Here is a 24,202-nt window from a genome sequence, read left to right as displayed (position 1 = left end):
GTGCAAGTCGCGCCGAAGTCGCGGTGCACGCGACTTCACAGGTTGCCCCCGAAGTCGTGCCGCGTTAGTGTAAACCGGCACTTACAGCAGCCAGTTTCTCCCCCTCCTGCCAGCTTTCAGCTGCTGCGGGGGGAGAGCCACAGACACAGGGCATCATTCCTGTAATTGCTTCTCCGACACCGATCCCCCTCCCTGTTCTGCCTGCTTCTGCTCCCCACTCCCCGTGTGCCCCCCTGTCACTGTGACGCCCCCCCCCCTCCCAGAGCGCTGCAGACTTCCCCGTCCTGTAAAAAAATAACAAATTCTAAAAAAAATTATAATTAATCATTGTAATAAATAATTTAAAAAAATTGTAAAAATAAAATAATTTTAAACATTTTTAACATTTTAAAGAAAGAATTATAACTTTTTTTTAATGTAAAAAAAAAAACAATTATAAAGGGCTAATTCACACAGGTTCTTCTCTGTTATGTTTGTGTCCGCTAATATTGATTTTAGTGTATTTTTTGTGAAATTATTGTCTTGATATATTAGAAAGGGGGGGGGGGGTGCTGCCATGGGAGGATTTTTGTTTTCCCCGGAGTTCAGCTTTAAGATTTCCATGCAGAATAAACTATCATGCAACACTATGGCGAGTTTGGGACACACAGCAACACCATCACCAGGCAGTCTAACCCTACACAGTTATATGTATCCTCCCTATGTGTCACAAGCGGGGTACTTTATTAACTTGATGTGTGCAGAGAGAAAAAGAAAGGTTTCCATGGCAACAACGTCTTAGTACAGCCCGGAACACATTTGCTCTCCGTATATTGTTCTCCGTACACTTTCCCCCTGTGCTTCGAATTCAGTGTCTCGCGGGAACAGGAACCAGGAATATTGGTTCCGCCTTGCTGTAGTGGAGCTGGGCGTGATGCTCAGAGGCTCGGCCCGGGCCTCGGAACCGACAATCGGTGGGTCATTACGCAGAGCAGCCGGAACCAGGTTAGGACTGGCGGCATGTGGGCTTGGGCTGGGGCTGAGTGTTGGCTGTATAGCTTATTATGGGAAGCCTGTGTAGGCCGAGCACTTCCTTGTCAGTCCATATGTACTCTGTGATCACACTGTGACCTCTCCACTGCTAGTATTAGTCATGGATAGAGTGCCTGACATGGGCACAGGGCTGAGAGATAGAGAAAACTTTTGTTGTGTCTCCAAATCCAGGGTTAGTAGGAGTTGGTGTGCTGAACAAAAACCAGCCACACTGCATACCACAATGATATTTGTCACCGCCTGCTAAACTCTCCCATTAAGATTAATAGGGGCTGCACTGCTACTGTAAGCCAAGCGCTTGGCTAACGCTTGCGGCGCGGTCCCACAGTGTAAAATTGCAATTTAGCAATAAAAAAAGTAAAACAACAAAAAACAGGTGGCAGTAGCACCTCTTGAACGTATGCCAACAGCTTCTATACCACCCTCTGAAAAATGATCCACTGCAGATTGCTTTTCAGAGGGCGGTATACGTACTCCCTGTCAGAAAGAGAAGTAAATGCGTTGGCTGCATCAGTTTTTTCTAGGGATGCACCGAAATGAAATTCTTGGCCGAAGCCGAATAATAATGAAATGCTTGGCCGAAGGCCGAATACCGAACGCGGTGTTTCGCATTTTTTCCATTTATTTTGCCAATTTTTAGGGGGCACGCTGATGGGCACATTTTATGTTAGGGGGCACGCTGATGGGCACATTTTATGTTAGGGGGCACTCTGATGGGCAAAACAAAACATTTAAATCAGCGTTGCTCTTAACATAAAATATGCCCATTAGCGTGTCCCTTAACATAAAATATGCCCATCAGAGTGCCCCTTAACATAAAATATGCTCATCAGCATGTCCCTTAGCATAAAATAAGGGGCACGCTGATGGCCACATTTAATGTCAAGGGAGCACTCTGTTGGGCACATTTTTTTTCTTTTTTTTTTTAAGGGGCACTTTATAGGGCACTCTAATGAGCATGGCAACATATGGCAAAATATGCCAGTCTGCACACTAATGCTTGTGCAGCTACCGTATTCTCCCTCAAATGTGCTCCACATACCTGAACTGCAGCCAGGTCGGAGCCAAAAGCCGCGAACAGGGGGGCGGGGCGTGCACATAGTGTCACGTCCTAGCTCGCTGGACCGAGTGTGAAGGAACCGCAGTCAGGAGCAGGGGGCGGGACGCGCGCGTGACATCACACCCCCTACTCGCGGCCGGACAGGACACCGGCGGCGTGTGAGCAGGGAGCCGCAGTGAGGAAGGGGACTGAAGGACTCCTAGGTAGCGGGCTCGCGGTCCGGGTGGAAGCATTGCGCGGGCCGCCAATGGGCCGCCATTTAGTGACCGCCGCTGTAGTGCCTCCGGCTATGTTTACAGTGATGCTCGGGGATGGCGGGTCGCCGGTCGGGACATTGTTCGGCACAAATTTATTCGGCCTTTTTACTTATTCGGCCGAACACCGAAAGTGCTTTTTTTGCTATTTTCGGCCAAATAATGTTCGGTTGCCGAACATTCGGTGCATTCCTAGTTTTTTCCTTTTATTCTCCCCTGGTGATCTGGCCAGTAACACAACTGGAAGAGTAACAGCGACCATCTTTGAACAGTAGCATAGTCACTCTGGAGAAAGGGTACAGCAGCACAGAACAACTTCCAACTGGCCAGATCAGTATGCCTTATGGCAGCTGCATTCTCCACTCTGTTATAAGCTCATGGTCACTTTAGTGACCAGTAGAGATGGGCTCAGGCGTGTTCAGGATTGTAGTCCCCAACCCACCTGCCCGATCATGCCAGGAAGGCGACACCGCTAATCCCAGGCAGTGAGACATTTCCTGGTCTGTGCAGCTGTGGCCCGGGAAATTTCTCAATGTCTGGGATTAGCGTTGTGCAGTCTCAGATTCCTGGCGGGATCGGGCAGGTGAGTTGGGACTACAATCCTGAACATGTCTGAGCCCATCTCTAGTGACCAGAAACTTCTAGCAGAACTGAACTCCTGACAGCTTGTAAGAAAAGAAACGGCCGCACATCCAGGAATTCCAATTGCCTTTAGTTTCCAAAGTGATGACACCAACATAGGGTCACGTAGACCCGTTTCACACATACATCTTGTGCTTAATCATTAACAATCACTTTGGAAATGAAAGGCAATTGGAATTCCTGGATATGCGGCCGTTTCTTTTCTTACAAGTTTTCCACGGAGGTGGCCCGGGGCTAGCACTGGGTATATGGGATATTCCACTTCTAAGCTACCATCACACACCTGGAGCAGTGTTTTCTCTTTTCAGAACTCCTGACTGCTGCTTCAAAAATCCTAGCAATTCATTCAAAAAGTGAGCACACCTTCCGCAACCACCACCTAGAAATGCCACTGTATTAACATAGATCCTCCCCACTGGGCATTGGCCACAAACTAAATTCTGCATCTCTTGCAAAATCTCCAACCCAACCCCCCGCTTATCTTCCCCCTCCTGTAGCAGGGAAGAAGAAGCATGTGCCCAGGAGGAGAATACATTGACAGGTGAGTGCCAGCATACTGCTCCATTCTACATCCCCTGCACAGACTGCTGTCTCCACTTTGCTTCCCCCACCACCATAAGTAGCAGCGGAGACAAGGGCTGTGCAGGGTAAAACACTCTCCAACGAACACAAAACACCACTTTCCTGCGCTTAGAGGGGTTTGCCTCACGAAGGTATCACACTAGGCTCCTAAACTCTTAAACTTGTCCACCTGGTATAACAGCCACCTTGCTTCCCCCTCAAGACTGGTGATGTCTGGATACACTGGAAACAAGAAATAGACAGAGGGCGCACCGGCCTAGCGTATTATCCTCAATAAAAACGGCTTTATTAAAAATTCAAATTCATACAAACATAAGTTTGGCAAAAGCACTTCAACTCCAATGTTGCAGCATCAAGGAAGAGGCAAGACCTCGAAACGCATCAGCCTGTTGTATTGAGGACTTCATATCCATTATGTGATAGTCTTGATGCTGTAACATTGGAGATGGTGTGCTTTTGGCAAACTTATGTTTGTGAGTATGAATTAGAATTTTTTATAAAGGCCTTTTTTATTGAAGATAATGCGCTAGGCCGGTGCGCCCTCTGTCTATTTCTTGTTTCCAGGGTAAAACACTGCAGGTGCCCAGGGAAAGGATTGGATCCTTCAGGATGGCTAAGTAAAGGATTGATCAATATAATTGTTATATTCACCATACCTTTGCCTGTCCTGAAAAAACAGCAGGGTGATCAGTGTTGCTCACCCAGTGTTCATTCCTAAATACTGAAATAGTTCAAAATAAAATATGGTTACGGTACATTTTTTTTTTTTTAAATCTCTACACATCTGTGCATTGAGGGCCACTATAAAAACACATAAACACACATGTAGCCCTTTAATGCAGTAGCAAAGTATTGTTCTTTTTTAAAAGAATGGTCCCCTGTGCAGGTTTGTCATAATGTACATTACTATTATGCACTGCATACTAGTACATTATGACAGTTTTAGGGCTGGTACACACTATGAAAAAATCAGGCAAACATTTTGGCCTGTAGAACAATTGTACAAGTTTCGACAGCTGATTACGACCTTCCGAACAAAAAATTCTGAAGGGAAAAACTCCCAAATGTTTCTCGCACGGGAACAGAACCAACAATTTTAATTTAATGTGTACCATTTTCATATGAGAAAAATCAGAAACAAAAGACTGCACATGATCAGAAACAATAAACAACAAAAAAAAAGCCTTAGTCGTACGAGAATTTTCATACAATATTTCCTTCCTCTGTTCCAACTTGCTTTGAAACAACTAGGAAATTTGAATGATCGCTCACCCTAGTTTTTTTATAGTGTGTACTCCACTTTACCTGCTGACAGGGCCCTCCAACATTGCGCCGTCACATCTCTCGCTGGTCTCCAGCCTAGTCCTCCTTCCGGGTTCCCTATCTTCAGCCGCTTGAATAGCCCAGGCACAGGTGACGTCACTCCCACACATGCGTACAGAAGTCACATCGCCACAGCACAGAGAGCGGGCCATAAATGTGGTCTGAGCTGCGCAAATACAGCGCAGATCACATTACCCAGTATAAGGTGGGGAGGGGGACACTTATGAAAGAAGGGACCTCTAGGTTTCTCTAATCTAATGATTGAGAGTTGTCTGTGACAGCTCAGTCACTGTGCTGGGAGCAGGCAGTGAGTGCGCTTTCAGCAGAGAAGAGCAGTTCCCCAAAAAACACAAATGTGCAACAGCTTGGCATAATTGCTCACCCATTTTGCTGCCACATATATGCCTACAGCCAGCACAAACTGGTTAAGCACCCACACGCACACATAATGTACATATGTGGATTACACACATTGTGGCAATGCATATTTTGTGTATTATGGTGCACATAACCCACACGCTGGTGAGCATTGTGTTCATGTGCTGCATTGCGTCCTGCATTGTTACAACACTTTGCACTGCTTATTTATTAATTTTAAAGGGTGCCTTGATTGAAAAAAAGTTTGATAAACACTGTTCTAGATTTAGTAGGAATTTAGTAAGTTATTTTATGTTTGTGCACATTAGACATGGTTTCAGAATATTTTTATTGAAAATATTGATTTGGTAAACATTTGCACAACTATCATCTGACCTTCAACATCAGTAGCACCATCTTTGTATTCTACTGGTCCTCTGTGCTTAGAAAATGTATAATGGTTATTGGGAGTTTTTTTTTACCAACTCTGAATGCTGTAGGTCAAAAAAATGTTTTGAAATATTGCAAAAAAGGGTCTGGGCACCTAAGATTGTAAGTGAAATGGTTTAAAGGCTAGGTTTCCCTTTTGAAAAAGTTTGACTATACAGATAAGGGGCTCCAGGAGGTTAAAAAGCACAATGCAGCTTAGAAAAAAATGTTCAAATGCCATACTAGTAGGCCATGAGTGGTGCCGCTTAAGCCTGGTCAAAAGACTCCCATTGTGAGTGATTAGCCATATCCTGCCAAAAAGCTAGTTTGCAGCATACGTTTGTGTCTTTTATGCCTGTGTAGAGTTCAGCTTTAATGATTTCCATGATCCATTTTCTTTGTTCTCTCAGGTGTAAAATGATGAAGAACTGGGGTATGATTGGTGGCTTTGCTGCAGCCCTTGCAGCTGGAATATATGTCTTGTGGGGTCCAATCACAGACAGAAAAAAACGCAAAAAAGGTAGGAATTAACTTCTAGCTAATGTTTCCCATAGAAACCAATTTTGATAAATCTAATATACACTACAGTTTATAAAATATTTTTGCTTAAAGCGGGATTAAACCCAAAACTAAAAATGTTTTATATATTGCAGCTTATCAGTCATTAGATGTGGTGGCTGCATTCGTTTTTGCCCTCTCTTTTCACCTGCTGATCTGGCCAGTAACACACTGCCTGTATTAGAGTGCCCCCATTCTGAATGAAGGAGCGCAGGGACACCAATGAACAGCAACATTGTCAGTTCGGGGAGGAATGTTGGATGTACTAGCAGCTAACACTTTAAAAACAGGTAGGCCCCTTTCACACGAACAATCCAATCAGATCCTCCTGTCAGTTTTTTAGCTGATCGGATCCTCCATGCATCCCTATGGGGCAGCGGATGTCAGCGGAGACATGTCAGCTGACACCCGCTGCCATCCGCATCCGATCCTGTCCGTGAAATCTGGACGGATGGAAACCCTATTTTCCATCCGTCCATGGGATCAGATGAGAGTGGACAGGCGGTCCGCTCTTATCCGATTTCCCCCCCCCCCCCCCATAGAGAGCAGCGGGGCTCTGACACTTCCCTCTCTGCACACAGAGCGGAGAGGGAGCTGTCACCTGCCTGCTCAGCGGGGATCGGCGGATCGATTCCGCGCTGAGCAGCACGGAGTCCGCTGACGGAGGCGGACCATGTGAAAGAGCCCTTACAGCAAATAGTTTTTTCCTTTTGGGATAAAGGTTTTACATAAATATAAAAACTGATCTTTAAGCACCCATGCTAGCGTAAAATAATTTGTCTCATCTCTTTAACTGGAGAGCTTGTTCTTATGAAAAATAGACCTACTGGCTGGATCACCAGATGAAAATAGAAGAAAGAAAGCCTAAAAAAAGAAAGTGAATGTAGTCATCACACCTAAGAAATGTTAGCTTTTGAGTTTAATACTGCTTTGAATTTGGTAGTAGTTGAATTTGGTTAATTAGTTAACCACTTCAGGAATTGCCCACCGCACTTATGCTGTGGTAGGGTGGCCCTGCCGTGCGGAACGACATACATGTATGTGATTTTGTAGTTGGGGGTAGGGGATATGCCCGCCACCCTGGCTGTGCTGTCATTCGCTGCAGCACAAACTGATCAGCAGGTCTCATCCATGATTTATGGCCAGAACCCACTGATTGGCTGAGCAAATGATAGAAGAGAGCCCTGTGTAGATAAACAACACAGGGCTCTCCACAGAGAGCAGCAATGTGCCTTTTTTCTTCCCTCCCTATAAACATTGTTAGGCACACATTTAACCCCTTGATTGCCCTTGATGTTAACCCCCAGTTCAGTGACAGTATATGTTATTAGCACTGATCACTGTATTAATTTCACTGGTGATGTCAGTGGCAGTTAGTCAGTTTCCCCCAACGACAGTTTGTGTCAGATTGGCCGCCGCACTATCACAGTCCCATCATGTCACTGATCACCACCATTAGTACGATAAAATAAATTTCAATATACAGCGGGTAAAATAAGTATTGAACACGTTACTATTTTTCTAGGTAAATATATTTCTAAAGGTGCTATTAACATGACATTTTCACAACATGTCAGGAACAACCCATGCAATCCATACATACAAAGAAATCAAAACAAAAAAGTTCAGAAAATAAGTTATGTATAATAAAATATAATGGTACAGGGAAAAAGTATTGAACACATTAACTGAAATATATTTAATACTTCCTACAAAATCCTTTGTTGGCAGTGACAGCCTCCTGTATGGAGAAACAAGTCGCATGCATTGCTCAGGTGTAATTTTGGCCCATTCTTCCACACAAATTTCAATCCTTGAATGTTCTGTGGGCCTCTTCTATGAACTCTGATCTTTACTTCTTTCCATAAATTTTCTATTGAATTCAAGGCAGGTGATATGCTGGGCCATTCTAGCTTTATTTTCTTTCCTTAAACCCAATTGAGAGTTTCCTTGGCTTTGTGTTTGGGATCATTGTCTTGCTGAAATGTCCACCCTCGTTTCATCTTCTTCATCCTGGTAGATGGCAGATTTTATTCAAGTATATCTTGGTAAATTTTTCCATTTATCCTTCCTTCAATGATATGAAGTTTGCCAGTACTGTATGCTGAAAAGCAGCCCCACACCATGATTTTCAAACCTCCAGACTTCACTGTTAATATGGTGATTTTGGGGTGATGTGCGGTGCCATTTGACCTCTAAACATGGTGTGTATTATAGCATCCCAAGAGTTAAATTTTGGTCTCATCTGACCAGACTATATTCTCCCAGTATTTCACAGGCTTGTCTAAATGTTGTGCAGCAAGCTTTAAACAAGATTCAACATGCTTTTTCTTCAGCAATGGAGTCTTGCGTGGTGAGCGTGCATAGAGGCCATGGCGGTTGAGTGCCTTACTTATTTTTTTTCTTTTAAACAGTTGTACCTGCTAATTCCAAGTCTTTCTGAAGCTCTCCACAAGAGGTCCTTGGCTCTTGGACAACTCTTCTGATAATTCTTTTCACTCCTCTGTTAGAAATATTGCGAGGAGCACCTGGTTGTGGCCAGTTTACAGTGAAATGATGTTCTTTCCACTTCCGAATTATGCCCCCAACAGTGCTCACTGGAACATTCGGAAGTTTAAAAATCCTTCTGCAACCAATGTCTTCAGTATGTTTTGCAACCGTAAGGTTACAAAGATCTTCAGAGAGCTCTTTTGCTTTTACCCATCATGAGATGTTTCTTGTGTGACACCTTTTTATAGTCCATCAGTTGAGACTGAACCAGCTGATATTAATTTGCACTGACAAGGGGCAGGAGCTGGTGTCCTGGCTTTCCATGCCTTTTTGCACCTCCTTTTCTTCAATACTTTTTCCCTGTGTCATTCCATTTTATTTCACATAACTTAATTTCTGAACTTATTTGTTTTGGTTTCTTTGTAAGTATGGATTGCATGGGTTGTTACCGGCATATCATCTCAATAGCACCTTTAGAAATATATTTACCTAGATAAATGGTGATGTGTTCAACACTTATTTTACCCGCTGTATATACCATAGTTTGTAGACATTATAACTTTCATGCAAACCGATAAACATACACTTATTAGGGTTTTTTTTACCAAAGACATGTAGCAGAATACATTTGGCCTAAATTTATGAAGAAATTAATATTTTTATTATTGGCTACGTTTTTATAGCAGAAAGTATGTATATATATATATATATATATATATATGTATGTGTGTGTGTGTGTGTGTGTGTGTGTGTATATATATATATATATATATATATATATATATATACATACTTTCTGCTATAAAAACGTAGCCAATAATAAAAATATTAATTTCTTCATAAATTTAGGCCAAATGTATTCTGCTACATGTCTTTGGTAAAAAAAACCCCTAATAAGTGTATGTTTATCGGTTTGCATGAAAGTTATAATGTCTACAAACTATGGTATATACAGCGGGTAAAATATATAAAAATTTTTTTTTTTTTTTTTTTAATTTTCGATCTTTTTCCCGCTTATATTGCAAAAAATAAAAACCCAGTGGCAATCAAATACCACCAAAAAAAAGCTCTTTTTGTGTAAAAAAAAAAAAAAAAAAAAATTATGTATATATATATATATATATATATATATATATTCATTTCGTTTGGGTACAGCGTTGTATGACCCCACAATTGCCAGTTAAATTTGCGTGGTGCTAAAAAGCAAAAAAAATGGCCTTGTCATGAAGGGGGTAGACCTTTCATGTACAGATGATCTTACGTTTATGTTTACAGTTATGTCTGCTTAAAAATAGTTGCATCCCTCCTCCTATCTGCTGGTAAAAAAGATTCAAGTAAATCCCTTTTTTTTTTTTTTTTTTTTTTTTTTTTTAATCTGCTCCCTGGGAGTGTCAACAATGAATGAGCAATGAAAGTGGACAGTTTGACGTCACGGCTCCCAGAATTCAGCCCCGTTGTTAAGCGCTCCATGCTCTCTGAGGACTTCTAGGAAAAAAAGAGAGCCAATTAAACATTCATGAAATGAGAATTTTTGAAGCACACCATGTGTTGCTATGTTTACTGTTTGAATTTTTTACAGTCTTAAAAATCCATAGATGGCTGTAGATTTTAGTAGAAAGTAGAAGTAAAAAAAGTGATTTTTGTAGCAGAGAAGTTGTTACTTGGTCCAAACATTTTTTTACCTGTTTTAATTATGGTGCAGGCATCTATTTTCATTAATTGGGTTTAAGGCCTCTTTCTACCAGGTCATTTTGATTATGTGTGTTGGTTACACTGCAGTGCCAGTCATTCTAAATCGTGCTCCAATGTGCCTACAGAACCCACTGCAGCAATCACAACGCACTGTGTTCTGTGCATTGCACTGTGTTGCATAACAGCAACATTTTTTCAAGCGTTAAGGTGTGATTAGCCCATTCATTTTTAACAGTGAAAAAATGAAATAGTGCGCTTATAATGTGGCATAGAGTGTATACAACCAACACAATAAATCATATATGTAGTGATACTGAACCACACAGTGGTGATAAAAAACATAAAAAATAAATACATCAAAAGTCTTCTGCTCCAGTCCCAGCTAACGCCTAGTAAGGAGAAACGCGTTGGGTGGAGCCGCCACGCCATCATGTGGACCGTGCTGCAGGCGACCACGTTTTGCTACAGGAACCTTGTCTTATCCATTTGATGCCATGTAAGTGCAATATCGCATTTAAATTAAGTGTTTTAATAAGGGTAACGCACTATTGGCCATTTTTCCTTTCCATCTTGGGGGAGCTTCATTTAAGACAGCTATATTCAGCCTCGGTCCTTAAAGGAGAGTGATACACCCCTGGGAAGGGATAGACATCTATACCTTATGGTCAGGAGCTGACTTTGGATACTGTCCACACTACTCATATACCAACAGAGGTTCCAGGCCTACCCTCTTTAGAATTCAGGTAAGAAGCCACGCATACCACTTGGGTGACACCAGACAAGTTTTGTGCACGAGTGGAGGTTATAGTTTATTGCACCTAGCTCTTGTTACTAGTCGGTAAGGGGCCATCTTATTCACGTTTGTGTCACAGATTTGTCGTCTCACAGTGGTCTAAGGGCTCTTTCATATGGACGTTCCGTATGTTCGTAAATCACCCCATCCGTTTGCGGGTGATTTACGGACATAATGAATATCTATGGGATTGCGGATGTCAGCCGTGTCCGTGAAAAAAAAAAAAAAGCACCGGAGCAGAAGAAAAAAACTGAGCGCCCGTGTGAAAGAGGCCTAATTGGAAGACACTTCTTGCTTTAAAAGACTCTTTGTGTGTTATTACGCTTATGCATTCTTTTAAAGGGATTGTTTTTTTAAATGGACTTTTGATGTATTTATTGTTTATGTTTTTTATCACCACTGTGGGGTTCAGTATCACTATATGATTTATTGTGTTGGTTGTATACACTCTATGTCACATTGTAAGCGCACTATTTCATTTTTTCACTGTTATTTTCACCTTTTCTAGTGCAGCTGCATATTATTTAGGTTAGCGCACCCTTATTCATTTTTTCATTCATTTTTTTAATAGGCTGCTTAACACAGCACACCACAATGGCTGTGGTATTGAAAACCTCGCTGTGTGCTCCCTCGACTTAAAACTAAATTTGCTTTGTTATTAGGGTCTCATCTCAGGGCTAAACCTTCATTGAAAAGAACAGTCTTGCAGTGTTTACCTTCAAATATGAGTTAGTAGTGGCATCTCCTCTATTTCTATTCTGCCAGCTTCTCTTTAAAGCGATTGATTGATTTATCAAATATATTTCTATTCTTAGGACCATATGAACAAGTACATGTGTCTTTCTTTTTGTATTCCAATTTATAGGACTGGTGCCAGGGTTACTAAATTTGGGGAACACTTGTTTCATGAATTCCTTGCTGCAAGGTTTGTCTGCCTGTCCTTCATTTATTCGTTGGCTTGAGGAGTTTACTTCTCAGTACCAGCTTGAACAAAAAGACACAGCTGCTCGAAATCTCTCTGGTACTTTGCTACAGCTTTTAACAGGTATTAATAACAACTTAAATGCATCTATACTGTCATCAGACACCTCTCTGTTCTGACCTTCATGCTTCTGTAAATTTCTAAATGTTCAAAGGTTGTGGGACAAATGCCAGACAATTGGTTATGTAATGTTTTTTTTGAAGCAGTGGATTAGAGTTCAGGTAGAGCTTGTCATTTTCTGGGTCTTCCTGAAATGGTTCTAAAGCTTGAAGGACTTTTTACCTTTAATACCTTCCACCAGTTGTTCCCTCCAGCCCCCTCCCTAAATACATATCTGAGTCCTGTATCAGTCCAGCGCTGGGCCCGTCTGCAGTATCGCTGGTTCTCTCTCTCTCTCTCTCTCTCACAGATTGACCGCAGCAGTAGATATTGGCTCCTCCTGCTGTCAATCAAATCCTGTGAGAAGAGGGCAGGGCTGAGCCACGCTGTGTGTGTGTGTCAATGTGCGCACTCAACCTGGCTCGCAAGCAAGCCTGCAGTTGGGGCTTCCTATGGGGAAACCCCGAGAAGCGGAGGAGTCGAGACCGCCGGCAGGGGACCGCGCAGAGCAGGTAAGTATAACACGTTTGTTATTTAAAAAAAAAAAAAAAAAAAAAAAATATATATATATATATATATATATATATATATATATATATATATATATATACCTTTTACAACTGGTTTAACTTCTTCCCGTCCGCGCTATAGCGCGGACCTTAATTGCTGAGAGGGCATCCATGTACGTCCTCCATTTACGTCCTCCCGTGCATGAGCTGCATGCATGCCCCCTGCAGAGCGCACGTGGCTTGCTCTGTGATCAGCGAGTCCATGAGACTCAGCTGATCACAGATCAGAGTAAGGGGCCGGTCCCGGCCCCTTACCACATGATCAGCTGTCAGCCAATGACAGCTGATCACGTGATGTAAACTGCAGCCGGCGATCAGCTTTTTTTTTCTCTCCACACGCTAGCGTGAGGAGAAAAAAAAGCTGATCGCCAGCTTCTGCCAAAGGGACATTGGTCCCAAAGAGGAGAGGAGCATCTGTTTCCACCAGTGCTACCTAACAATGCCCACCAGTGCCACCTATCAGTGCTGCCTATCATTGCCTATCAGCGCCACTCATCAGTGCCAACTATTAGTGCCCATGAGTGCCACCTATTAGTGCCGTTCAGTGCTGCCCATCTGTGCCACCTATCAGTGCAACCTATCAGTGCAGCCTATCAGGGACCATCAGTGCCGCCTCATCAACGCACATCAATGAAGGAGAAAAATTGCCTGTTTTCAAAATTTTATAACAAACTATAAAAAAAATTTCGGTCTTTTTTTTGTTTGATCAGCAAAAAATAAAAACCCCAGTAGTGATTAAATACCACCAAAAGAATGCTCTATTTGTTTGAAAAAAAAATGATAAAAATTTCATTTGGGTACAGTGTTGCATGTCCGCGAAAATTGTCATTCAAAGTGTGACAGCGCTGAAAGCAGAGAATTGGCCTGGGCAGGAAGGAGGTTTAAGTGCCCGGTAGGCAAGTGGTTAAACAGCATCCAGCAAGCCAATGAGGCATTTGGTACCAAAAGGAACATTTTCCAAACTTGCTCTAAGAATTGTATTATATGTCTTCTTAATGCATGTTGTTCTCACTAAACATTGATCTTAAGTGTCCATTCACACTACCGCGACTTGTCAGCCTTACAAGTCGCGGTCCATGCAGTGCTACAGGACCCATTCTAATAGGAGCGACACAAGTTGCTCCGACTTAGAAAAAGTGTCCTGTACTACTTCGGGGCGACCTCGGAGCGACTTGCATAGACCTTCATTATATGAAGTCCATGCAAGTCGCGGTGCACGTGACTTCACAGGTCGCCCCCGAAGTCGGAGCGACCTAGTGTGAAGCGGCACTAAAGGATAAGTCCATCCTTTAAAAAAAATAAATGCAAAATGTGCAATTATTATTTTTATTTTTTTTATTAGGAACCTGGAAAGCATTGTACCTGCGATCAGTAGATTGTGGGTGCAATGCAGGGTTGCTGCAGACTGTCAGTGTAGGCTGTCTACTCGTACCTCATATGGGCAGGCAGTTACACACAGGAACCATCGATGAACTACCACTCACGAGTGCTCTGGTAGTATATTGAAAACTACAAGCCATCAGCCACAAAGGTTGACGGTAGTTGTCGTTTTTCCTTTCACAGAACTCGGTGAATGAATGATGCAGCTGGGTAGGTAGAGGCCCGCACGGCCACATTTTTTTTTTTTTAAATTGTAACAGTGAGTTTGAGGAGAAGATTCTTGGTTCGTTGTCACTAGAGGTGGAAGATCGGGGGAGAGGCTGCAGCAGTGGGAACATGTTCCACCCTAAAAACGGATGGAACATGTTCCCCAAGATGAACTTATCTTTCAAAAGAGAAGTCTGGCCAAAGCTCTTTTTTCCCTACTTTTTTTCTTGGTCACAGGAGTGCACTTATTTCTACATTCCTGTGACCCAGATTCAGCCGACAGCGGCTAAAGCCCACTGTTGGCTTATGTCACAGAGTCAGTCCAGTAATGTTGGGATCCACCCAAATGCCTAACTGGCAGCTGGCTCAACCTCTCAGCGTTATTGATTGACTGCAGCGGCTCCCATCCCCTCCACAGCCTTGCACTCCAGTGAGCACTGGAGGGGCAGAGCAGGGAGTCGCTGACTTATAGTCAACCCTCTCTGCTCAGTGAAAACTGAGAACCACAGGATCATGCGATCACTCGGTCTTAGAGCTGATGGGGGACAGCTGCAGCATCGGACCAATGCTGCAGCCACATAAAGTAGGTGAGGATATACGTTTGTGTTTAATATTGTGGACAGATACTACATGCTTCAGGTGGCAGTGATTGTAAACGATCATCTTTTAAAACAGCCAATTCAGTTTCAAACTCGAACAAAAGGCAACACATGTATGTATAGATATAAAAAAAACATTATAAATACTTTTCTTCCCCCATTTTTCATTTGATCACTTTTCTTCTGTTCTCAGCTGCATAAGTGCTGGGGGGAGGAGAAGCAACAGCACTTTGATCTTCCCAGTGAATGGCTGTGCAGGGGGGCGTGTCAGGACAAGTCTGATCTCTGGAGGAGATCGGGCTGAATTCCCAGCACAGCTAGAGAACTGACCACAGTGAGATCTCCTGCCTAGTGTGGTTAGTTTCTAATAGAAAAGCAGAGAGGTTGGCAGGAACACCAGGGAAAACAGGATATTTTTTCATAAAAGTACATGGTACACAAGGCACATATCAGAAATATGAAATGCTGAGGTAACAAACACTTTAAAGTGGAAATTCGGTCAAAATCTAAGGCTAAACCTGCTCCCAGCCCCATTTTAATACTATTCTATCTACCTTGTTGAAGAAAAGATGCCTATACTGGTCTGGTCACATGGTCTCTCCAGTGGCAGCTTCAGTGTAGAGGAGAGATCGCTGACAGTGTAGAGGAGAGATCGCTGACAATGGCTAAAAATGCCTGTGCGGTGATGTCATTCAAAGGCGTACTATGGGGCAGCCGACAACACTGAAGCCAGCGCTGGGACCCGATCATTTGACTGGACCTCAGCAATTTCAATATAAATAAGTATAGGCATCTATTCTTTCACAGTGTAGATAGAATAGTCTTAGAATGGGGGTGGGAGTAAATTTAGCTAGATTTTGACTGAACTTCCACTTTAACTGTATCTGAGCTCCAATGCTATTAAATTCATATTTAATATTTAACGCAAACTTGCCCATTTATTTATGTCTCCATGTTTTATTTTTTTGAGAAATCAATGTGATAAACACCCCCTAGAATCTCCAGGCATGGCCATCTTGAGCAAGGGTAGATGATTTATGTAGCATTTACTTTCTTGAATCAATCTGCATGCAGAAGGAGAGCCTGCTTAGCTGAGAAATACCCTCTTCCAGATAAAAGGAACCAAAAGAAAGATTCCTGGGATGTATGCCATCATTTTGACCTAGGCCAAGAGCTAGGAAGCAACTGACAAATTATAAAAAAAAAAAAAAAGTTCAAGACAAGTAATCAAGTGATAACTTCCTATCTATTTACTAAGGCTATTAGGTCAGGATTAGAACTTTAGAAATAATTAATGTAGATTGAGAGCGTTTATTTCTGCTTTCATTTTTAAATGCATATAATCCCATAGGGCCAAGCGGTTACCTGGGCCTCCTAACTGTTTTTTTTTTTTTGGTTTTTTTTTTCACTAAATCCCTTATTGCCTGTGGTTTCATATTCAGTTATCAGCTGTGGGTAAAAATCCTGTGTTTTAACATTGCATGGTAAATCTTTTCCAAAGTAAGACGTTCACTTGCTAGGCCAGTCCCCTTCCCACCGACACTAAATTCACCATGCTGCCCCTACTAAACCATTCCCTTCCAGGTGCCCTCAGAAATGCTGGGAACCATGTACAGGCAAGATGGGGTCTGCAGGTTTGTTCTTAAAGCGGAGTTCCAGCCATTTCACTCACCTGTCCAACGGTCCAGCAATGCGGCCGCCCGAAGCTTCGATCCTCTCCCTCGGCGCCGGCATCACTGCTGTGGGCACCTGGCTGTGACAGTTTGCGGCTTCACAGCCGGGTACCCACTGCGCATGGGCGAGTCGCGTTGCGTGCCGTGATTGGCCGGCAATCTTCTGGGACCTCTGACATGTCCCAGAAGATTGCAGGGAGGGAGGGGGAGAGGAGAACTTCCACTCAGGGCGCCGCAGCGCTCCGAGCGGAAGTGGGTACCTGTCAAAACTAGGTACCCGCTCCCCCCCCCCCATGTCAGGGGCTTAGGACCACCTAAAGTCAAATTTGTTTGTAAGTCGGAACAGGTAAATTTTTTAAGTGTAGCCCCAGACAAAAGGATCATTTTTAAGTTTTTTGGATAGCATAGGGAAGGGTTAACATCCCTGTATCCATTTGTTTTGCTGTCTATGCCCCTGTTCAGATTTCACCTCATTTTCTGTTCCTATGACTTTTGGATTTTGAAAATTTTGGGTTGTTGTGGAAACAAGGATTGGTGATAAAGCTTCAGTGGAGACACCTTTTCCCCATGAGAACTCTTACAGGAGTGAATTTCCCTTCCTAGGGGGAGATTTCTCCTCACTTCCTGTTGTCTCCCTCCGTTTGTAAGTAGGAGTCGTTTGTAAGTCGGATGTCTGTAACCCGGGAGCCGCCTGTATCCCTCTCCCCTTACTCCCAGGAGGCAATGCTCCCACTGAAAAAATAATTTACATTTTTTTTAACATTAGGACACTTTTGTTTCCTAAGCTTTATCTAACCATGAGGCTGCAGAAGAAGAGGTGATAGATGCCAGTCCTCTCCTTGATGTTCTTCGGACATACAAGTGGCAAATTTCTTCTTTTGAAGAGCAGGTTAGTGAAGTGCTACTACACTTGGGTAGATTGCCTCTGCTTGAAATCTGCACATTCACTTTGGGAGACTGGTTTCAAATCCACTACCTTAATTTTAAATTACATGTGGACATTTGAAGCAGCTCTAAACCTAATCATTAAAATGTATATTTTTATTTTTTTAAAATCTACAGCTTTCAATAAAATAATACCTGAGATGCAAACATGATGGCCCTTGTTGAGGCAATTCCTGTTATAGGGTGACAATGTCAATTTTTTTCCAATTGCATTTTGGCATTGTCACATGAGCTTTAAGTGGAGACTTTAAGCAGCCATGCTCATGGTATATGCAAGTTTTGCTGCTGTCACCATCAGGAAGCCTATACTAAACACTGGTATACAGTTTCTGGAGTGCATGCATGTAGACAGAAACTCTTTGATACACCTTACTTTAGCAAACAAAATGTCATTCAGTTAGGATTTAGATATAACTTGATAATTTAATATCTAGTAAAATAAGAGATTTAGTTAAAGCAGTATTAAACCCAAAGCAAACACTTATTATATTTCAGCTTACCAATTCTGATATGTGATGGCTGTCTTAGTTTCCTCATGTAGGCTTTCTTTCGTATATTTTCATCTGGTAATCCAGCCAGCAAGTCTGTTTTTTTTTTTTTTTTCACAGCACAAACTCTCCAGCAGAATGTATTAGTTTACATGTATAAGAAATCACTTAACACTGGCAGGGGTGTTTAAATTGATCAGCTTTAGTTTATTCATATAAAACTTTATCCCAAAATGAAAAAAGCATTTGCTGTAACTGCTTATAAAGTGTGAGCTGAAACTTGGCTTCAATTTGTTAGTGGTTTAAAATCTGTTCGTACATCTAACACCCCTTCCCCCACACTGACGGTGCTGCTATTTGCTTTGCTTCCTATTCTCATTCCTCCAGAGTTGTGTCTCACAAATACAGAAGGTGCGTTACTGACCAAATCATCAGGTGAAAACAGGGAAATAAACCAAGAAAAAAAAACGGATGCAGCCACTACATCTAATGATTGCTAAGCTGCAATATATTACAACTTTAATTTGGTATTGAACTTAAAAGCAACCATTTATTATATTGCTGCTTACTATTTCTTAGATGTGATGGTTGCATTTGTTTTATGTTTTCGTCTTTCTTTCTTTTATTTTCACTTGGTGATCCAGGTAGTAAATCTGTTGTTTTTCAACAGAACAGGCTGTTATGCAGATGTAGCAGTTACAGGGTTGAGACAAAACATTTACTACTCACAGGGGTGTTTACAAGGGTCAGCTTTTATTTATTTAAAGTGGAGTTCCATGCCCAGAAGCTGTTTAGCAAGGTATGACGCGCCTGCACCGGAACTGACGTCGGGGCCGGTGCAGGCGCATTGATTCCTGGGAGCGATGACGTTCAGCTCCCAGGAATCATTGCAAGCCAAGAAGTGACGGCGGCGGCCGCAGAGGGAGGAAGAGGAAGTAAGGTAAGTATATTTTCTTCTAAAACAAGGTAAGTGAAAAAAAAAAAAATTGCGATTATCCATTTGTTTTTCAGGTGACCCGGAGCAAGAAGATGGACCGAAGTTCAATTTTAGGGTGGAACTCCAGTTTAACCACTTGCCGTCTGCTCACATTGCTGCTACTGCGGCAATGTGGCTGGTTATCATCCAGCGACGTAGACCTACATCGCTGGACTCCGCCCCTTGTGGGCAGCGCGCGCCGCCGGAGGCTCGCTCCCGCTGTATTCAGTCGCAGCGGGCGTCGGGCCAGGGGAGGACCGGCGGCGATCGCCGCTTCTCTTCCCCGATCGTCGGGGAATCTAGTTTGGAGATCCGCCCGCTTGTGTAAACAGAGCGGGCGGATCTCCTCAGTGACAAGGAGTGACAGATTGCAGTGTTCAGCATAGCTGAACCTGCGATCTGTCCTTGTGTCACTCAGTCACCTCCCCCCCCCCCCAAATGTTAGTAAGCACCAGGCATACATTAACCCCTCCCTCTCCAATAAAATTAACCCCTTCCCTGCCAGTGTCATTTTTACAGTAACAGTGCATATATATAGCACTGATTACTGCAGTAATGTCACTGATACCCCCAAAAGTGTAAAAAATGTCAGCCAAGGGTCCGATCTGTCCACTGCAATGTCGCAGTCCCGCAAAAAAAAAACGCAGATCGCCGCTATTACGCGTTAAAAAAAAAAAAACCCCAAAAATGACAGAAATCTTTTCCTTAGTTAGTAAACGCAATAACTTTTGCGCAAACCAATCAAAATACGCTTATTGTGATTTTTTTTTTTTACCAAACATAGGTAGCAGAAAACAAATTGGCCAAAAATTTAAAAAAATTTTGATCTTTACATTTTTTTGGGGGGGGGGAATTTCATATAAAAAAAATGTTAAAAATATTGTTATTTTTTCAAAATAAACGCTCTTTTTTTGTTTATAGCGCAAAAAGTAAAAAATGCACAGGTGATCAAATACCACCAAAAGAAAGCTCTATTTGTGGGAAAAAAAGGATGTAAATTTCGTTTGGGTACGGCATCGCACGACCACGCAATTGTCAGTTAAATTCGCACAGCGCCGAATCGCAAAAGGTGGCCCAGACGTAAGACAGCAAAATCCTCCAGTGGTAAAGTTATTATTCTGAATTATTCTGTAACTGCTTATAAACTGTTAGCTGGAGTTTAGTTAGTGTATCTAAATCTGCTAGGGCATCTAACACTCCCCTCCCCCAGATCGCAGTGCTGCTCTCCAAAGGTGGGAGGGGCAAAAAAAGCGAACAAATACAGTGAGGGGAAAAAAGTATTTGATCCCCTGCTGATTTTTTTTACGTTTGCCCACTGAAACAGAAATGATCAGTCTATAATTTTAATTTTAATGTTAAGTTTATTTTAACAGTAAGAGACAGAATAACAACAACAAAAATTCCGAAAAACACATTTTTAAAAAAAATGTATAAATTGATTTGCATTTTAATGAGTGAAATAAGTATTTGACCCATTCGCAAAACATGACTTAGTACTTGGTGGCAAAACTCTTGTTGGCAATCACAGATGTCAGACGTTTCTTGTAGTTGGCCACCAGGTTTGCACACATCTCAGGAGGGATTTTGTCCCAGTCTTTGCAGATCCTCTTCAAGTCATTAAGGTTTAAAGGCTGACATTTGGTAACTCGAACCTTACGCTCCCTCCACATGCCTTCCACATTTTTTCTATGGGATTAAGGTCTTGAGACTGGCTAAGCCACTCCAGGACCTTATGTGCTTCTTCTTGAGCCACTCCTTTGTTGCCTTGGCCATGTGTTTTGGGTCATTGTCATACCTGAATACCCATCCATGGCCCATTTTCAATGCCCTGCCTGAGGGAAGGGGGTTCTTACCCAAGATTTGACCGGACATGGCCCCGTCTATTGTCCCTTTGATGCGGTGAAGTTGTCCTGTCCCCTTAGCAGAAAAACACACCCAAAGCATAATGTTTCCACCTCCATGTTTGACGATGGGGAGGGTGTTCTTGGGGTCATAGGCATCATTCCTCCTCCTCAAAACACAGCGAGTTGATTTGATGCTAAAGAGCTCAATTTTGGTCTCATCTGACCACAATACTTTCACCCAGTTCTCCTCTGAATCATTCAGATGTTCATTAGCAAAATTCAGACAGGTCTGTACATGTGCTTTCTTGAGCAGGGGGACCTTGTGGGCGCGGCAGGATTTCAGTCCTTCACGGTGTACTGTGTTACCAATTGTTTTCTTGGTGACTATGGTCCCAGCTGCCTTGAGACCATTGATCAGACTCTCCTGTTTAGTTGTGGGCTGATTTCTCAGCGTTCTCATGATCATTAAAACTCCACGAGGTGATATCTTGCATGGAGCCCCAGACCAACGGAGATTGACCGTTATTTTGTGTTTCTTTCCTTTGCGAGTAATCGTACCAACTGTTGTCACCCTCTGACCAAACTGTTTGGCAGTGGTCTTGTAGCCCATTCCAGCCTTGAGTAGATCTACAATCTGTCCCTGACATCATTGGACAGCTCTTTGGTCTTGGCTATGGTGGAGAGATTGGAATCTGATTGATTGCTTCTGTGGACAGGTGTCTTTTATACAGGTAACAAACTGAGATTAGGAGCACTTCCTTTAAAGCAGTAGTATACTCCGCTTTTTAACTTTTATCTACAAATAAGCCTATAATTAGGCTTACCTGTAGGTAAAATTAATATCTCCTAAACCTGCACCGTTTAGGAGATATTCACCCTGCATGCAGCCGCTGACACCAGCGGCACATGGGCTCTGAAGGTCTGGCTGACTTTCAGAGCTCCTTGGCGGCTCCTTGCCGGAAAGTGAACTCGTGCGTGGAAGTGACGTCATCGTGGCTCCGGCCACTCACAGCGCCGGAGACGCCGAACCCGGGAAAAGAGACGCTGAGGGAACATGACAGCTCCCTCAGTGTCGTCCGGGCAACCGCGTCGGGGCTTCGTTCTAAGGTAAGTATTTCATAATGTGCTTTTATGCGATGCATTTTTAGTTTTTTCTGTACGGGGATAATACCACTTTAAGAGAGTGCTCCAAATCTCAGCTCGTTACCTGTATAGAAGACACCTGGGAGCCAGACATCTTGCTTATTAAGGGGATCAAATTCTTATTTCACTCATTAAAATGCAAACCAATTTATAACATTTTTGAAATGCGTTTTTCTGTATTTTTTTTGTTGTTCTGTCTCTCACTGTTAAAATAAACCTACCATTAAAATTAAAGAGTAATCATTTCTTTGTCAGTGGGCAAACTTACCAAATCAGCAGGGGATCTAATACTTTTTTCCTCTGACTGTACAGCCACCACATCTAATAAATGGTAAGCTGAAATATAGTATGTTACATTTTACATGGTTTGAGGATTAATACTGCTTTAACAGCTCCCTTCCAAAATAACCTAAATCCCTCAAAATGAAATGGCGCCTACTACAGATGCCCTTTGAAAAATAATGTGTTTGTCTTTGACGCAGGGCTAAAAACTGTGCTTTTATAAATTGGCGTGCTCTTTGTTTACATAGGATGCACATGAATTGTTTCATGTGTTGACATCATCATTAGAAGAAGAGAGAGACCGTCATCCCCATGTAGCACACCTCTTTGACGTTCATGCTTTGGAGGTGAGACATTTTTAGATTCAGATTTAAATGATTTGCTTTACTATTTATAGAAAAATCTGTTATATGTGGCACATCATGTTCTGCCTGTCTCGTTTAGCTATGATCAACTGATTTTCAACAAAGCACAAAAACATATTTTCTCTTTCTCATTGACGGACTCAGCTCCTGATCTTCATAACCATTGGGTTATACTGCCCCCACAGGAGTAGGAAACTTGGGAGAAAAATAATCTGGCTAAACCTATGTGCAGTCCCAGGGGGTATACTCCCTCTCCCTACTATAGGTACTCAGTTTTTTTCTGCCTAGTCAGGAGTAAGGATCTAGGTCCATCTATGGCATCTCTGGTCCTGGCAATATTTTATTTTTAGATAGAAATTTTTCTCCTGTGTTTTTTTGTGTTTTGCCATTGAAAATAGCAGCGGGCCGTAACAGTGGAGCCCTGTGGGAGGTGATTTCAGCAGTGGGACCCCCTCCTCATCCCCTGGTGCTGACTCCTGGATCCTTTCACTTCCTGATCGCCGCACATGCAGTGCAGATTATCCTGGTGGCTGCAGGTGCCTGTTTCTGCTGGGTGGGCTTCTCTTCCTCTCTGCTGAGGATCGCTTGATGCTTTGTGCCTGGCGACCGGGAGGTGCTGCCAGCGCGGTGGGGGTTGTACCATGTATTGTTTTACACTTTTTTGTGGGGTCCCCCTGGTAAATCTTTGGAGCACATCTCCCAACCTGACCCCCTCTCTGAGGCTGCGGGCCCCTCCGGGTCCCAACCATCCATCGATGCACTGACAGCGGTCCTGGAGTCTTGTGTCCCGCGTGGAGGTGGTTTTCTGGCGAAGGGCTTGCAAAAAGCGCCCCCCACTTTCCCCTGCCTCATCTGTCTCATCAGATCCTGATTTGGCTGCCACTGATGTCGGTCATCCTGCTGGGTCTGGAATCCTCAGATATTGAGGATGCAACCGCACACAAAAAGGCGCTGGTGGACGCACTGATTGTATCTGTGCATGAGACCTTGAAGATGGAGGACACAGCTGCAGCTGCGATGGAGGCGCAGGTTCCCTTTGGCACTCACAAGCCATCTAGAGCAGCAAAGGTGTTTCCTTTCCCCGCCTATTTTGACAAAATTGCCGCTAAAGAGTGGGGACGACCAAAGCGTCCCCTTTGGGGTCCCTAGGCGATTTTCTAGGTGTTACCCCTATGAGGAGTTCCTTTATTAAGAAGTGGACTGTTCCACCAGTGGTGGACCCACCGGTTTCCAGGTTGAACAAGGCAACCATGATTCCGGTTGAAGATTCCCCGCCATTAAGGATATGGCTGACCTGAAGGCCGAGGCTGTGGCCTGCAATATGTACACTCTGGCTGGTTTGCCACTGAAGCCAGTATTCATCATTGCCCTGGTGTCACAAACTCTGACCGAGTGGGCTAAGCTTTTATGCCATGACCTGGAGGGAGAACAGCTCCCC

General features: G+C 43.0%; 1 protein-coding gene across 1 annotated transcript in view; it reads left to right on the top strand.

The window, feature by feature from the left end:
* Positions 1–863: 863 nt before the first annotated feature.
* Positions 864–24,202, top strand: part of USP30 (ubiquitin specific peptidase 30) — a 39,704-nt gene continuing 16,365 nt past the window's right edge. Inside the window, exons 1-5 of the mRNA XM_082263827.1 lie at positions 864–984; positions 6,090–6,199; positions 12,078–12,257; positions 17,507–17,610; positions 22,648–22,746. Of these exons, the coding sequence (XP_082119953.1) occupies positions 914–984; positions 6,090–6,199; positions 12,078–12,257; positions 17,507–17,610; positions 22,648–22,746 (564 nt within the window). The 5' untranslated portion in view covers positions 864–913. The remainder of the gene's footprint in view (positions 985–6,089; positions 6,200–12,077; positions 12,258–17,506; positions 17,611–22,647; positions 22,747–24,202) is intronic.

Source organism: Pelophylax lessonae (assembly GCF_965119305.1).
Source record: "Pelophylax lessonae genome assembly, chromosome: 1".
NCBI classification, from domain to species: Eukaryota; Metazoa; Chordata; class Amphibia; order Anura; family Ranidae; genus Pelophylax; species Pelophylax lessonae.
Note: the sequence above shows the minus strand (reverse complement) of the source record. Positions and strands in the feature narration are given on the sequence as shown.